Source organism: Genypterus blacodes, unplaced genomic scaffold (genome assembly GCF_046128005.1).
Source record: "Genypterus blacodes isolate CSIRO-AG114 ecotype Tasmania unplaced genomic scaffold, CSIRO-AGI_Gbla_v1 ptg000037l_1, whole genome shotgun sequence".
Lineage (NCBI taxonomy): Eukaryota > Metazoa > Chordata > Actinopteri > Ophidiiformes > Ophidiidae > Genypterus > Genypterus blacodes.
Genome location: NW_027466850.1, coordinates 1,826,513 through 1,842,032, shown reverse-complemented (window position 1 = coordinate 1,842,032; position 15,520 = coordinate 1,826,513). Strand labels below are relative to the sequence as shown.

The following is a 15,520-nucleotide window of genomic DNA, read 5'->3' as shown; positions in this document are numbered from 1 at the left end:
CCCCTGTTCTTCCTCACTGAGGTGTACCATTGATTAAACCGCTAAGCATGAATCTTGATCTCTGTGCATCCACACACACACACACACACACACAGCGAAACACAGCCACTGCATTTTAATGACACCATTAATTGGCATCTTTCACTTCTCCTCTTGTAGCTTTGTGTCTTCACAATCTCTCCCTCCCTTCTACTGCCGAGCTTTTCGTGGAATTGATGGCATGTACACAAAAAAAAATAAGGCTTCTAAAAGCTTCACTTTGTGCTAAAGCATTGATATTTAGAGTGCGACTCTAGACCTTGTGTCTAAAGAAGTGAGACCCTTTCAGTATAAGTGTTCCTTCTGTTGACAGTTAATTTAAGATTAATGTGAATTCCAGCCTGGAGAAGGCAAACAAAAGACTACAGAGGAAATATCATCGCTAACTGAATTGATATTTTCTTCGTTGCTTGGAGGAACACATCAGAACACAGTGACACTAAAGTTTACAAGGGAAATATTGATCCCCAAAGCCTCACCGGTAGGCAAACAAAGAACAACACATTAGAATAAGTTTTGTATCTCGTATCGATGCTTTAGTTATTGGATGAGTTTCTTTTTGAGTGTGACTGCGTTGAAATGAAATGTGAAAAAGTTTGAGCTGCTATTCATAGAATTGTTTTGTCAACTTTAAAGTCATCTCAGTAAAGTTATGGAGGGAACAATTCTCTTCTAAGCATCGCCTCATGGTGAATACAGGAGGCATGAGTCAGTAAATGCAGCGCCTCCTTAACGCTTTTGTTCATGCTGGGAGTGAAAATGCCTCAGGTATGAAAGGTAAAAGCTGGACCATTAAATGATGAATTATGGAGGACTGTGGATTTTTATAGGAAACAAATATTTTGTTTGCGTTCAGCATTTGTGTGTATCCTTCAGCCGAACAAACTCAATGTTCCGGCCCTTCCTAGAACAAAACTACCATCAACGATCAGTGAGAGATAGAATGAGATGGCCACTCATAAAGTAAACCTGAGATGATTTACAAAGGCATCAGGCATTTGAACGTGACAGACAGCCATTAAAAGCTAATAAACTATCCGCTGTAGCATAATTGAAAACAAGCACAAATTACACACTAGATGCTTAAACACTGCTTATTTTCTAAGACAGAAACATAACGTTGCAGATCTAAACTATTCATTCTGTTGACATCAAAAATACACAGAGTAAAACACTGACTTTAGCTCATTCTGCAGTCAGGAAATGAAAAAGTGAAAATGTAGACACAACCATTGATGGGACTAGTGGTCAAAATCTCCACGGGGTACTTTTAAATTGGAGACGTCAGTAGCAGCGGTGGTCACTAATGAGCAAACAACAATTAATAGCAGCTCTGTGATGTGCAGCAGTGTGTAGCTGTAGCTTAGAGATCAAATCTCCATGCTTCAGTCCTGCCAAGTCTACTCTAATTTGTAGGCCAATGTTGTGATCCACAGTGCGTTCTTTGAACTGATGTTTCCATTGAAAGTTGCAGAAACTACAGACTACAGACTACACTTTCTCTGCTTTGGGTGTTGCCTTTATGCAGCGAGTTGGTAACATTTAAAAACGTGCAACAACTTATGCTGGGAGACAATAATACAGTCACAGTAGGTTTGTTCATCCAATTACAGCCAGCACTAAAGCAGCGTGGGTATCTGGGCACAGAGGAACACACGCTGACTGAAACAGATTTTCCTGCTGCTCTCAGTGGAGGTATCAGGGTGTGTACCATCAGTCAACATATTGCCTTTTGAGTCATACACAAACACTAACAGAATATCTTGACCATAAATTGATACGTTGTGGCTTCATGCTGTTCAGGTTGCCGTAATAAATGCGATGGGTTCACCTCTAACAGGGAACCTTGTGTTGTTTTGAATTTTTTTTTTTTCCTCTCCCTCTCTACCAAATATAGTAAAAGGGTTTCATGAATATGCTTTTGATTTGGATGGACCGGGTGTCGATTCACACAGATGAACAGACCTTGCGCGTTGAGGTCACTCCTAGTGATGTTAGCCAAGCGTGATGCAGGGGGCTGAGAATAGTCTGTGACTCTGTGTGTGTGTTTGTGTGTGCTGTGATCAGTGGTGTGCACCGGCCTGCTCTGCTAGTCCCTCACACTCCGGGGCACAGGGCAGCCTCTTACCATTTTGCTGGTCATCACCAAACACGGCATGTGCATGTCTGTGCATGTCGCTGCATATGCGTGTGTGTGTGTATGTGTCCCAAATCTCTCCTAGAAAGAGGAAGGTTGCTTGCTGTTTATATCTTCTCGAGTAGCCATCTGGTGCTCAGATGCCGGTGGTCCAAGCCAAACTGTTTCCATGTAAGCTGTCCAACTTGACTCTCTGCAACCCAAAACTATCTAATTGTATCCTCTACTGAAAGTGAAAGGAGGTTGGAAACATAGTGTTCTGTGGATGGTGATGGTCCATTTGCTCCTGGTAGAGCGGTGGAGTCATTATTCCCTCTGTGCAGGAATGATGGAGGCTATGAATTATGCATTTTGTGTTATGGCAAACATTTCTGCCAATTTAGCCAATATGAGTTATCCTCCGTCTTAAAATTGGATGTTTGTACTGTAACTGAGGTTGCAAGCTTCCCGAGTGAAGCCCTAAACCTTTCATCAGCTATCAATACCACATATGAAGACATTACAAAATATCTCATCTACTGAGCTAGCCAACGTTCCAGTACTGTAACCCTGGCAGCAGATTTCTGTGTATGAAGAATGTGAGAGCATCATAGAATGTGCATTTCAAACGGTCTCAGGGGCTGTGATAATCTGTAAGTACCAGCATGCTGTGTGTGACTGCGGGGCGGGTGGGTGTATGTGTGTGTGTGCCTGTGTGTGAATATCATCCAGGCATACTTCACGCTAATTATTACAATTAGAGGAAGGTGACAATTGAGGCACCTTTGCTGAAATGTCACTGTGTATGCTGATGCACTTGGCGGTATTGTGTGTGTGTGTGTGTTTAAACTGTGTGTGCGTTGGAGGTGAAGGTCCTCTCGGGGCCATAGAAAAGAAATAGAGACCAGGTGACTAAACTGGTTGAGACCTGCAGGGATCAAACTAACAAGACCTTGTCGAGTCAAAGCCCGTGGGGGCGTGGTTAGTGAGGCAAAGATGACGCCGAAGAAATCATGAAAAATGGCTGTGTTGTTTTGGAATGTGTCCTCTGCCGTTTAAGGAGCCGACAGAAAACTGCAAAACCTCCTTTACTGCTTTATAATTTTTCTTCTCTTTCTTTCACTTGGTTGTCTGTCCTGGAGGTGTCACTGCACTGGAGCCAGGCAAAGTGCATTTAGGGTCGCGGTTTCATTAACAGAATTATAGAAAACAGTTCTGTTGATTCCCCTGCATGCTTGATTCAAATCCTGGGCTCGGATCTATTGTTATTTCTTTCCGTTTCAGTTCCCATACCTTCCTTTCGTAATGAAACTGAAGAAATCAAATCATACTCGGATGCTGACTTTGTGTGAGAGGAGAAAAATGCAGAGTCCAGTAAAAAAGTATTCCACCGGCTGCATTTTACCAGACGAACATTGGGCAATAAAAAAGGTTTTATATTTACATCTCATCGACGCCTGTTCCCTCGGTTCATCTGAGGTAAGCAGCTCAGTATCAAAAGCAAAAGTGGTGAGAAAGTGCAAAGATCCAAATATTGAGGGATTTGTGTTTTTTTGTGCTGCAGGATATGTGATGATGTCTGTTAGGTGTGGGCCGCTTGTGTGTGTGAAAGAGAATTTGTGAAGCAGAAGAAATGTGCCCCAAAGTGAAGGCATCGGAGCAGTCGCCACCACTAAATGTGTTGCCGCTGATGCTGTTTGAATCCTTTAAGTATTTGACAAATGTTTTAGGAGCTGCTGGTGAAGCCTTTTAAAATGAAAACACTCCCTGCTCGGAGGCATGTCACCGCGTGAATCTGCCTTCATTTTATTCTGAAGTTAAACACCACGTAGGAGCCTTGGGTGAACATTATGATGTGATGTTGTGATTTCTTTTTCTTGGTAGGATTAGAATGCGAGGTAAAGTGGAAGCGTTTTCACCCGCTGCCAATTGAATTGAAGGACTTGAAGGAGTGCTGCTGCTTTCTGAGTCTCCTCAGGCTCAGCTACTGTATATGAAGTCATAAAGGCCGTTTGGGCTGCACAGGAAAATATGCTCTCTGCAAACGTACGTATACAGTATGTAACCTTTGCTGTGCCTGCTGTGTTCTCTGTGCAATTGTATGCTTATCTTATGTGGTGTGTGCTATAGAGGCAGTTTGAAGAGTTTTGTGATAATATTAAAATAAAAACAAATAAAATTTGCTTATGTGGATGTGAATGTTTGCCTTTGGCTCCAGAAAGTAGGGTTTGGTTATCAAATGAGAAGATTCTTACTTAGAGTCAAATGTATAGTCATGTTATCAATATCATTAACTATGAGCATCGGATATGATTGGTTTGGTGGTTTACACTGCTGTCTCACAAAAAGAAGGCCGACCCTGCATGGGGAGGACAGATGGATAGATCGACAGATCGACAGATCGACAGACGGACGGATGGATGGATGGATGGATGGATGGAACGAGTCACACAGACCACAAAGTTATTCACTATTGATGACCTCAGTCCCCTTGTGATGGAGGGCTGTATCATTTACATTATGTTGGTAGTCATTTGTCAGAAATGGCACTTATCTAATTCATCTTAAGAAACGTTTTTCAATAAATGCCACAGCATTAATATACAGCTAAGGAATCCACTCCATTTATAATCCATCTTCAAGTTTAAAGAGAGGTTTGATTTCGTCCTGAAAACCCACTTCTACACTTTTACACTTTTTCCATTAGTGTTTTGTTGTTTGGTTGATGTATAAATGTATTAATATGAACCGGTTGTGTGATTGATATGTAAACACTCTTGGTGGCGTGTTTCTATTGAATCTTCTCAGGGTGAAATTTTGTCTCTCTGTTGTACTGGGGGCACTTCTTTGTGTGATCTCATGCAGGATTAAATGTTTCCTGGTAGGACGCTGCTCCTCTCTGCTGGACAAACTAGTCAGATAACTACAAAACAACAAATAGCCAAACAAACAAAAGCCATAAGGGGTCAATGCTAAAACTGGAGCCAAGCTGTGGCTCTAATGGACAAAATTAAAACTAACTGCCAAGGACTCCACTGACAGCCAGAAATGCTGCTGGGACCAGAGATAGTAAACAATTTAAAAAAAGCCAATTATTGGCCGCTGTTTAGCTGAGACTTGAGTCGGGATTCCAAGTGGAGAAAGTCATTTAATCCCATCATTTAAGATAAAACTAATTCTTCATTTGTACAGCAAATGGAGACGTGTGAGCTGAAGGAGGAGAGAAGACGCGTACACAGTGTAATACCATGTTTGATAAAAAAATTAACAAGCTAAAAGAAATATTACACCAGGAAAAAAAAGCATAATAGAAGTTGAATGAGTGAATGTAAAGTGAAACCCAAAATGATACAAAGAATGAAAACAAAACAGCAAATGAGAAGAGGAGAGAAGCCAAGAGAAGAGAAGAGGGACAGAAGGAGAGGAGCCAAGAAACGAGAGAGAGAGAGAGCAGGTAGAAGAGCCAAGAGAAGAAGAGAGAGAAGAACTCAGAAACTAACAAGCCACCTCCAAAATACTCTCTACCCTGGGAATTTACATATTTCTGCCACAAACCAATGACGGGCTGCCAAACCACATCCTAGGAACACCCACTGACGAGAGAATGAAATGTGTGGCTGACACCCATCTGCATGTCCATTTTGCCTTTCACGCCTTTGTATTGGATCCCCTGAATATATGAATAAATACAGGCTGACAACAACACTTGGAACACCTTTCAAGATAATCGCAAGGATGTTATCATGGATTACATTGTAGCGGTGGATCTAATAAATTGGCATCCTATAGAGAAAATGGTAACTCTGTGTCGCACATTGTATTTCATAGAGAGGAAGGTCGAGTTAGGGGCTCTTTAAAGGGCAGCGTGAGGGAGAGGAAGGAGTAGGAAGAGTGACTATCACCAATGATTGATTGGTGCAATGACTAAGTGAAAGCCAAACTGCAGATAAAGTCAACGAGAGGCCAATTTTGGTGTGAAGTGGGAGTGGGAATGCTTAACATGATCAGTGGCAGTGGCTAAGCCTCTCCTTCTCCTTCCATCTCTTCACCATTCACCGTCAGATTGCTGCTCACTTTCATGTCACTGCCAAAAGAATCCATTGTGACAGGCTGCCAGGGAGTATTCCACCTGAATCAGTGCTCGGGGGGAAAAGCCCGCTCACGGTGCTGCAAGACGCCCAGAGCCCCGACCGCACAACCGGAGCCAGACACGGGTTATCTGCATGAGTAGTCCAAGTGTCTGCTTCTTGTTCACAAAAAGTACCAGAGTAAAAATAAAATGAGTTTTTGCGGGTGGTAGTCACACAAAAGTAGGTGAATACATCCATACTGAACAGCACAGGCACACCTAGAGCTGGGTCTGGTAGAGACAGTGTTTCCAGGTGTATGATAATTGTCATAGTTGTACAATAATTTAGCCCTTTGGGATGTGTAAAGGCTACAGTACAAAGGTAAATCTGTTACATGTAGATGGCATTCGCTGTGTTTGCATCCATGCATTTCTATGCAAATTTTGACATATTGAGTAGAAAATGTTTCATGGGAAATGGCAAATATTAATAAACAATTCAATATGGCTGAAGGCAGCAGGCATCAGTGGGCAGAGAAGGAATTGGAAACTTTTCTGCAGCTGTTATATGAACAGTTATTGAACACAACTGTAATCATGGGTGGAAGATAGCAACAGAAAGGCTGCATTTACCTGGAACCATGTTGAACAAAGGAGCCCACAAGCTGTGGAACACAGGGAAGCATCTGAGGCGGCGTTTTACAGAAGAGGGACACTGATTTATGGCCGTTTTCAGCATCATTACAGAGGCCACTGTATTTCGTCCATGTGCTCGTAATGTGTAATGTGCTGCAATTAGACCAGACAAGTGTTTTCACTGAAGTTTTCACAGTGTGACCAGAGCTTGATTGACTTGTACAGTGGTCTAATTCATCTTTTCCTTTTGCAATATTTTTTATTATTAGCTTGAATTTTACTCAAAACCTGGATATAAATGTATCTACGGTTTTTCTTGTCTTTTCAGATAACACCGAAATGATGCAGCACTTACTTGAAACCACAGTAATTATTTATTTTAACTATGTCATTACGGCACACTGACCCTGATTCAGTCTCAAGGTGCTGAACGTTTGTTAGTTTGCCCTGAAAAATGAAACATCTTAAGTCTTAAGTATGATCATTTGTATTCCAGACACATTTCTCCTTTTTCAGCGACACCGCTATGTACCTAACTTGTAGCCTTATGCCCCGTTTAGTTTCAACAGATAAATAATCATAAGAGAATATGGTGATAAATGATCCGTTTTTAAGAATGAATTATTTATAATGTGTAGCCCTGTCACACATACACACACACACACACACAGACAAACACTGGGTTGTGTATAAGCTGCTTTGAGACACATTCAAATGAATCATTATACGTGATTTCCGAATACAAATTCAATCTTTATTTCCCCTGTGAGTGTTTTCTAGATTATATGATTTTGGCCTCTCTCGCCTTGGTGTGATTATTTCTTAACAAACTAATTATTACACCATGTAAACAAACAAAATCGGAGCGACACAAATTAAATCAGCAGTACAAGAAGTTCAAAATGGAAATATGCAAGCTTTCTGTCCTGCATCAGCTACATTATATACCAGCAGCCATGAAAAGTTGCCTACCACTCATCAATAATGAAGTTAAAGTGCTCTCAGTTTGTGTTTTTGGTGAGATGAAAGGGAGCGTTTTTGCACGGAGCTCCCAGTCATTTCTTGTTTTCTAAAGCAAATGTGCGCAGGAGGACATCCATCTTGGCAGATAGAGATCATGTTTTAAACATAGAGTCAGATTAAAATCCCCATCCTCCTATCCCGCTCATACACATGGGTACACTGAACCCACCAGCTCTGTGTATCCAACAAAGAGGACTGGAGAGGAGTGGGTGGGAGGAGGTGGGAGGGGAGCTGAGGTGTAGGCGGGCGTGCGTCCCTGACAATACTCCCTCGTGTTTGTTTCCAATCTGTCTCAGACCCGCCGTTAACATTTTTTTGGACTGAACCATTGTGGAAAACCTTGTTATGTTGCATATTTAATTCAGTTCATTTCAGTACAGGCTGGTCCATCTGCATCACAGATATGGCAAGGCTGTCATCATTTTAAGAAATGAGGCAAAACCAGCAGCATGAGAGCTTCAGAGATGAAGTTACATATAAGTGTTTTTATCCTTACTGATCATATGAATTCATTCTTTGAAGGAGCATTGTCCAAGGCCAAGGATTGCTTTCAATTGATTGGCTTTGCTCAGCTTTCCATGTATTGGGATTGTTAATATCATTGCCAATATTTTAAACCCTTTAGTTTAACAGTAACTGTGTCAATATGTGTGTGTGTGTGTGTGTGTGTGTGTGTGTGTGTGTGTGTGTGTGTGTGTGTGTGTGTGTGTGTGTGTGTGTGTGTGTGTGTGTGTCCACTCTGCAGTTTAAAAATATGTCCATGTGTAGGGAGGCAGTGGCTCAGTGGGTAGAACTTCCACTTGGGAACTGGAGGGTTGCCGGTTCAAGCCTGCCGAGGCGCCCCTGAGCAAGGCACCGAACCCTCAATTGCTCCCCCCTCTGCGAAGGGTGGTAATGTAATGTAAGTCGCTTTGGATAACAAGCGTCTGCCTAATGTAATGTAATGTAATGTGTCGATGTGTTAAGCTGGCTCCCCTTTTGTTTGTGTACAGTCCAGTGGTTTAGTAGTTTTTCGGGCTGCTGACATTAACTGTGTAAGATTTGTGGATTAGAGGGTATAATTGACTGTGAAAGTGGATCCATCTTAGCAGGGGGCCACAGATTCAGCAGCCATCCTCTGCCACAGGGGGAAATTTCACACAGCCTGAGGCCATCATTCAAGCTTGTTTCCCTCCTTTCTTTCCCTTCTCTTTTTTTCCCCTCGTCCTCATCTCTTTTGCCCTCTCTTTATCTCCATCAGCTTTATGTTCCTCGTTATTATTTTTCGTAAAAATCTTTGGTATTTCCGAGTCGTGCATCCTGTCTGCATGTCCCTGATGATCTATTTCTTCATCTCCAGAGTTCAGTCTAGCAATTAACAGCTGCTGTAGCAGGGCTGTGTTCAGCCAAGCTTTCTTTCTTTCTTTTTGCTAGTTGGATATACTTTCAGAAGTCTAAGCAAAACATAAAACAACAAGGGAATCTTTGCTGTTGGACCAAACTCAAACTGTTGATTTGAAATACATATTTGTGTATTTGGTTTAGTTCAGTTGACTCTTGCATGTTTTCCCAACGTGTGATTTGTATGTTGTGGCTTATTGTAATTACAGTGGAACGCAAACCATAACAAGAAGAGAAAAACCTGGGTCTGGACACAAAGGAACTTTGGAACAGTTTGTTATATCAAGCTCAGCCAACACATCTGGTATAGCCAAGTTTACACATTGGAATAACTGCAGGTCAGCTCAATATGCACTCCAGAGTTCTGGACCAGATGTCTTCTTGGCATAACGTGATGCTCAACACTGTTCTGTTTGTTATAGGCTCCTATGACTAACAAATGCTACAATACACAATGACCTCTCCCTGTTCCTCCCTCATTCCTGTTCTTTGACATTTCTGACCCATGACCCAAGTGAGTGTTCTCAGCTGGACCTCATTGATCATTTGATTCACTTGAAATTGTTCAGTGAGAATCCAAACTAACATCTCAATCACATATTCAGATCAGGGGAAACAGAATACAGGTCTGAAAGTTACTATACACACAACACACTGTTACCAAGCAGTTTACCAAGCATGTGAATGATAGAAATAATTCAGTCTAATGACACAAACACACTCATTCAATGCAGAATTCCTCTTTCTCCCTCTTTCATCTCTCCTTCCCTATGGTAGCATTGCTCTCCTCGCCCACTCATATGCCCTTTAGAATTTCATAATCCTGTAAAAAACATTCATTTTGAGGATTTAGCTAATGTCAGGGCTCGTGCATTAGCATGTGGTCAGTCTGACATGGATATGAGGACTAGAATAGGTCCGAAATTGACATTACTACAAAATAGCAACAATGTTATTAGCAATTCTTTCATTGATGGAGGAGGATTTGGCCGTGCAACAAAGGATTTGTATTTTATTCTTCAAAACCATTGTGCTAACTCAACTGGCACAACAAGCACACGCATGTCAACAACTTTGATTCAACAGCCGCACTGAAGTCGTCTGCATTTTCAAAACATCTCTGTGGCACCAAAGCATCTAAATGAGTCTGAATGTTGTTATCCTCACCTGTTAGAAAGTCAATTCAATCTGGGGTTTGTTGCAATTCAATTCAACTGTCATTTCTTTTTGCTGTGATGGGCCTTTTATGAAAGCTTACATCCTGCCTTCATTATGCTCACGAGGCAATCTCACACAACTTCCAATAAGGCACAAAACTGTTTTCTCTTCTTTGTGGGACGATCCGTTTCCGGTTGGTTGCATCCCTTTATGAGAAGAGGACTAAATGTGCAATTTTGCTTCACATTCACATGAAGCTTTCATATGATTTTCTCCCTAAAATTACAATATAATAAAATGTAAAATAATGAGTAACAATTCAAGCAGCCAACAGAGATGAGTCTAATGGCCAGTGACTCATATTCCTCTAGATTTGATTAAAAAACAAAAAGTGTGCCCAACTTTGGTTCTCGAGAGTGATTTAATAAATGTTCTTGAACATAAAGTATGAAAGCAACCCTTAGAAGAAAGGAAGAAATGAATAAACAAGCTAATGTGAACATAGAGCAGCAAAGACATTGTTCCAATTAGATCTAACTTTCCCCTAATTACTTACTGGTGACGGTTGCTCTCTTTGGCAGTATAGTAACAGCTCCTACAGCAGCATCCTCTAACTGGTGGATAGGACTGTTTTTGGCTCCCCAGCTGTCTGAGCCAATCCAGAGGAAATGGCCCACCTGGTCCGCTCGCTTACTCGCATTCAGGATACCCCTGGATTCCAAGAAGACACAATCAGTGAGTCACAGGTAACGATGGCACGTGTGTCATATGTCATGGAGGCCATCGGTCAATGTCAAGATGCTGTCCTTAATCAAATGCAAACATCAGATGTAGATGAAAATATCTGCTCATACTGTAAATGCACAGCGCCTGAATATCAAAAGCCCTATTTGTCATGTTTATTCCTCTCATCATGGCAATCATGGAATTACGAGGCAGATATCGTCAAAGATCTTGGCAAATACTTCATCTGCACTCGTAAAATATCATTGCTGAGGCAACATTTGGACGCCGTCTCTCGTCACAGTTGCTCATTAACCAACCTCGTGTATCACAATCTTTAATTATCCCCGGTCCAAAGTGCCACCCAGTTCGTACTGTATGTATTAAAATGAGGAGTAATTACTCGCCTGATATCCTCATCTGAGGCGAAGAGGATGACTGCCCTGGCGTAGCGAGTATCCAGAAGCAGACGGATGATTTTATCAAAGTCAGAGGGTTTGTGGTCGTGGGGGATCTTCAGTGACTGGGCTATACAGATTCCACCTGAGGAGACAAAAACACAGGGATTCTTCAATTTGACATCGTACATACACTGTTCTCCAGCAAGTAAACACAACTTGAACACATTCTCACAGTCAAAGAATTTGACTCCTAACCTGACCAACCTTTGAGGAATGTCCTTAAAAGGTTCACTTTTGAAGGTTTTCACATGGCTGTATTTCCTCTACTTTTGAATGGCTAAAGAGAAAGACAAAATGCTGCCCACAGTCGACTGCCTGACCTTTCATGTGCCTCTCTTTCTAGAATGTGTGTTGAAAAGGCAGTGAAAGCTTTCAATAAATGTCACTCAAAGGCACAAAGTTGGTAGTCTTTTAAAAAAACTTTTCTGTAGTCGAGGTTGCTTCAATTGATGCACTCAGTTGGAAGCAAACTCATTTCCTCCCACTTGTCCGCCACTGACAACAACAACAACGGTGAATCACGCGCTTTTTCATCAGAATGTGATGAATCTAATGTCTCTAACTGTGGGGCGAAAACAAGAAATGTCTTTAAAAGATTTGTTCTGGTTAAACCCGGGCTGTGTCTCTTCATGTGAACTGACAGATGCTTTTACTTCAATTATGCTGCAATTCATGTGCAAGCACCGCAGCGAAACGACAGCAAGACCACGCAGGTACAAAAACGGTGACATTAACGGACCGAACACAAAGCAGATCTTCCGTTCCATTAAAGATCACACAAGCGATCCTCTTTCAAGTGGAATGAATGTAGTCTGGTTAAGTCTGTGTTTTGCTCTTCACTCAGCCACTGTCTGAGTGCTTTGACTGGTTAACATGACTAAATGTGCGACGCAACTGACCTACTGACTAGTCTCAGTTATGAACACGTGACACAGTAAGTATCTAGTGTGATTTAGTACCATGGCAAAACTACCACGTGTCCAGCATGTGAAGAGCTGTGAACAATTCCTTCTGATAGTTTTGGCTTTTCAGTCTTTTGCTTGTTTAGATTCTGTCTTTTTTCTCCAGCCTTTATCTGGACCTGTGTTTAGTAACCCAGCCGGTTCTATCAGTGCACTGACGTATAAACACACCAGCGGACTGACATCTGTGCTTTATGTAATACCAGAGTCATTAAATCTGAATCCTGTGTGATGATACACTGTGATCTGTATGTGTTCCCTCTCAACATGTCATGGTGTCCGTGTGTTATGGGTTCTCACGGCAAGTGAGTAATAGTGTTTAGTATACATTTTAATAATGTATTTTATTGCCATCAGTTGCTCACATCTCCCTTACATCCTTCATAGCACCTCTTATTTTCTTTCAAATTACATCACATTAAATAGTGAAATGAATTCATCAAGAATAATGAATTAACTTAACAAATTAACAATGTAACAAGGTGCACTTTTGTTTATGCAGTTGCTGCTATTGGTTTGTTTTGACATAATACACTTTCTCACTTCTCTGCACAACAACCTTGTGTGAGGCGACACGTAAACAAATCTATGCTTTTCACCATTGTGACTTTGTGCTGTATACACACGTGAATCCTTTGGGAGAAGGGGCAGCTGTAGTTCAACAGATGTGCAATGCAGAGACTGGTATTTCCATTTGCACCCAATGCAACTTCAGAAAATATGAGCATCCTCCCTGCCCTTAAACTGTGTATGTCCCTGGTCATGTGTTTGTAGAAACGTACAGTTTGTCCTTTGCCAGAAAAGGACGATGCCAGTGACTCAAGCAGTGAGATTTCCTGTCTTTCAAGAATACCAATTTAGATCACACATCATTGCAGATTTAGCGGATTAGTTGTAGATCTGAAGTGTGCCGTTTATGCAGTTGTAAGTCATGATGAATGAGGGGTATGAGACTGATCTTTGAGGAATCTTTTCCACCACAGCTTCATTTGCATAACTTTCTGGGTGAAAGATGAAAATTCACTCTTGGCGTAAGCAAATGAAGTGATAAAATATGCATAATTTTACTGACAATGTTGATAATTAATCCAAATAGAATTGTTAAATAGCTTCAAGCTTATGGGTTAATCATTGTTGCCAACTCCTTTGCAGATAAACATTGTTCAAACCACATTGCATAGTACAGTCAAAAGAACAAGCACGTCGGGAATATAATAGCGTCAAATGTTCATTTGTAAAGCACATTTGAAAACACAAGGCAATTCAAAGTGCATTACACAGCTGAGGTGAATAACTGGAACATGGAAGTTGAGGTAGTTTAGACAATTCCTTCCACTTTGGGTGACTCTTCTCCTGGTGCTTACACGGTCATTGGCCATCATGCTAAGGACAACCTGACATTTCCAATTCAGCTCAGAAAAGTTTCCAAAATGCAACACTTTGAAGTTGTTCTTTCCAGAAGAGTGAACTTAACAGAAGTGCTGAGTTTACTATCCTGCTCCATTTACGGATGTATTTACTGTCCTTTGTTGTATGTTCCTATACATTGCAATGAACCCCCAACTGAGAAGCCAATTGCACTGTCCAAAGGTTAATGCAGTCTTCACAGGGAGCTGAAATGAGTATCATACCCAACAGCATGACGCAAATCAAACACCTTTGGAAGTCTTTCTTCTTGTCCTTCTTTTATTCCTTCCTCTATCTGTATTACTGCTTTTACCTCCAACAAGGAAGTGAGGTTGTCACTGGCATGATCGGTCGGTCGGAAAAACGTACATCTTGAAATTGAAGATAGAGAAAACTACAGGTAGGTGTATCCTGTAATGAGATATCAACAACGCAATCTGATTTCAAGGTTATAACAGCAGAATTCCGGCTCCATAATGGCAAAAAAGACCAATGAGATGGCTCCTGGGCCTCGGCAGAAGCATGTGATCTCTCGGTTAGTGAAAGTAAAACGTGTTACGAGTTACATCCTTGGCTTGAATGCCACAACCAGGGTCTTTTACAGCTCATTATGGGAGGAACACATAACATAAAGCTGTCCATATTCTCTTCAACACTTTAAGTATAGGGTGCTGCCTTGATGAACACTGCACCCCTGTTCTGTTACGATATTGGAAAGATATTTTACTCCCCTGTCAGGAGAAAGTCTTGCTGATGGTCCTCAGAGTGAGTGATGTGACAGTTTGTCAATAAAAGGAAGACTCGGATTGCAACAAGATGTTTATCTGTGTGCTCTTCTTTTTTATTTGTTGTATCCGATGAGGACCAAAGAGTCTGACACTACTGGGTAACATATCGTAACTGTCAATACTGAAGTGATGGGACAACATAATGGGCTTGTGACTGGAGGGTTACAAGTAAGCGGCTGTTATAGCGTTTTGAAAACAGGGATTAGGAAGGTATGAAGTCAGGACTATGGAACTGCTCAAAGTGTGTGTGTCCCCGCTGAAAAAACACTTAATATATGATTAAAGATCTTTAAACTGTTAATAATATAACTTCAGTTTAATAACATTACTTAGTCCTATTTTGTATATTAGATGTTTATTACATTGCTTTTTAACACACTTTATACGTATCATTGGCCTCAGGCTGTGGTGCTTTGACTACATAATGAGTTACATCTGCATTTACCAAACCTAACAGACAGTCTGCACCCAGTTGGCTTCATGGATTTACTGTGTTTTCAATGAATAAAAAAAAATGGAGAAAAGTGATTCACAGAAGGACATAACTTATAATATATATCATTTGCAGGCACACCTCCACCTAGGCTGAACAAGCCTGAGCAATATGCGTCCAGTTCTAATATTATAACATACTTTAATAATATAATGTTAACCATCTCATTGCTTTATTTGTGAGAGAGAGAACTGTATTTTCAATAGTTTTCGCAGTTCGGTGCCAAACTCTACGGAAGCCCAAAATTGCAGGGTGCAAGATTTGT

At 41.2% G+C, this 15,520-nt stretch overlaps 1 protein-coding gene across 1 annotated transcript in view; it reads right to left on the bottom strand.

Annotated features, from left to right (window-relative positions):
- grm7 (glutamate metabotropic receptor 7) overlaps window positions 1-15,520 on the bottom strand; it is a 155,437-nt gene that overhangs the window by 58,658 nt on the left and 81,259 nt on the right. Inside the window, exons 3-4 of the mRNA XM_076147087.1 lie at window positions 11,552-11,687; window positions 10,978-11,132 (exon numbers count right to left, since the gene is read on the bottom strand). Of these exons, the coding sequence (XP_076003202.1) occupies window positions 10,978-11,132; window positions 11,552-11,687 (291 nt within the window). The remainder of the gene's footprint in view (window positions 1-10,977; window positions 11,133-11,551; window positions 11,688-15,520) is intronic.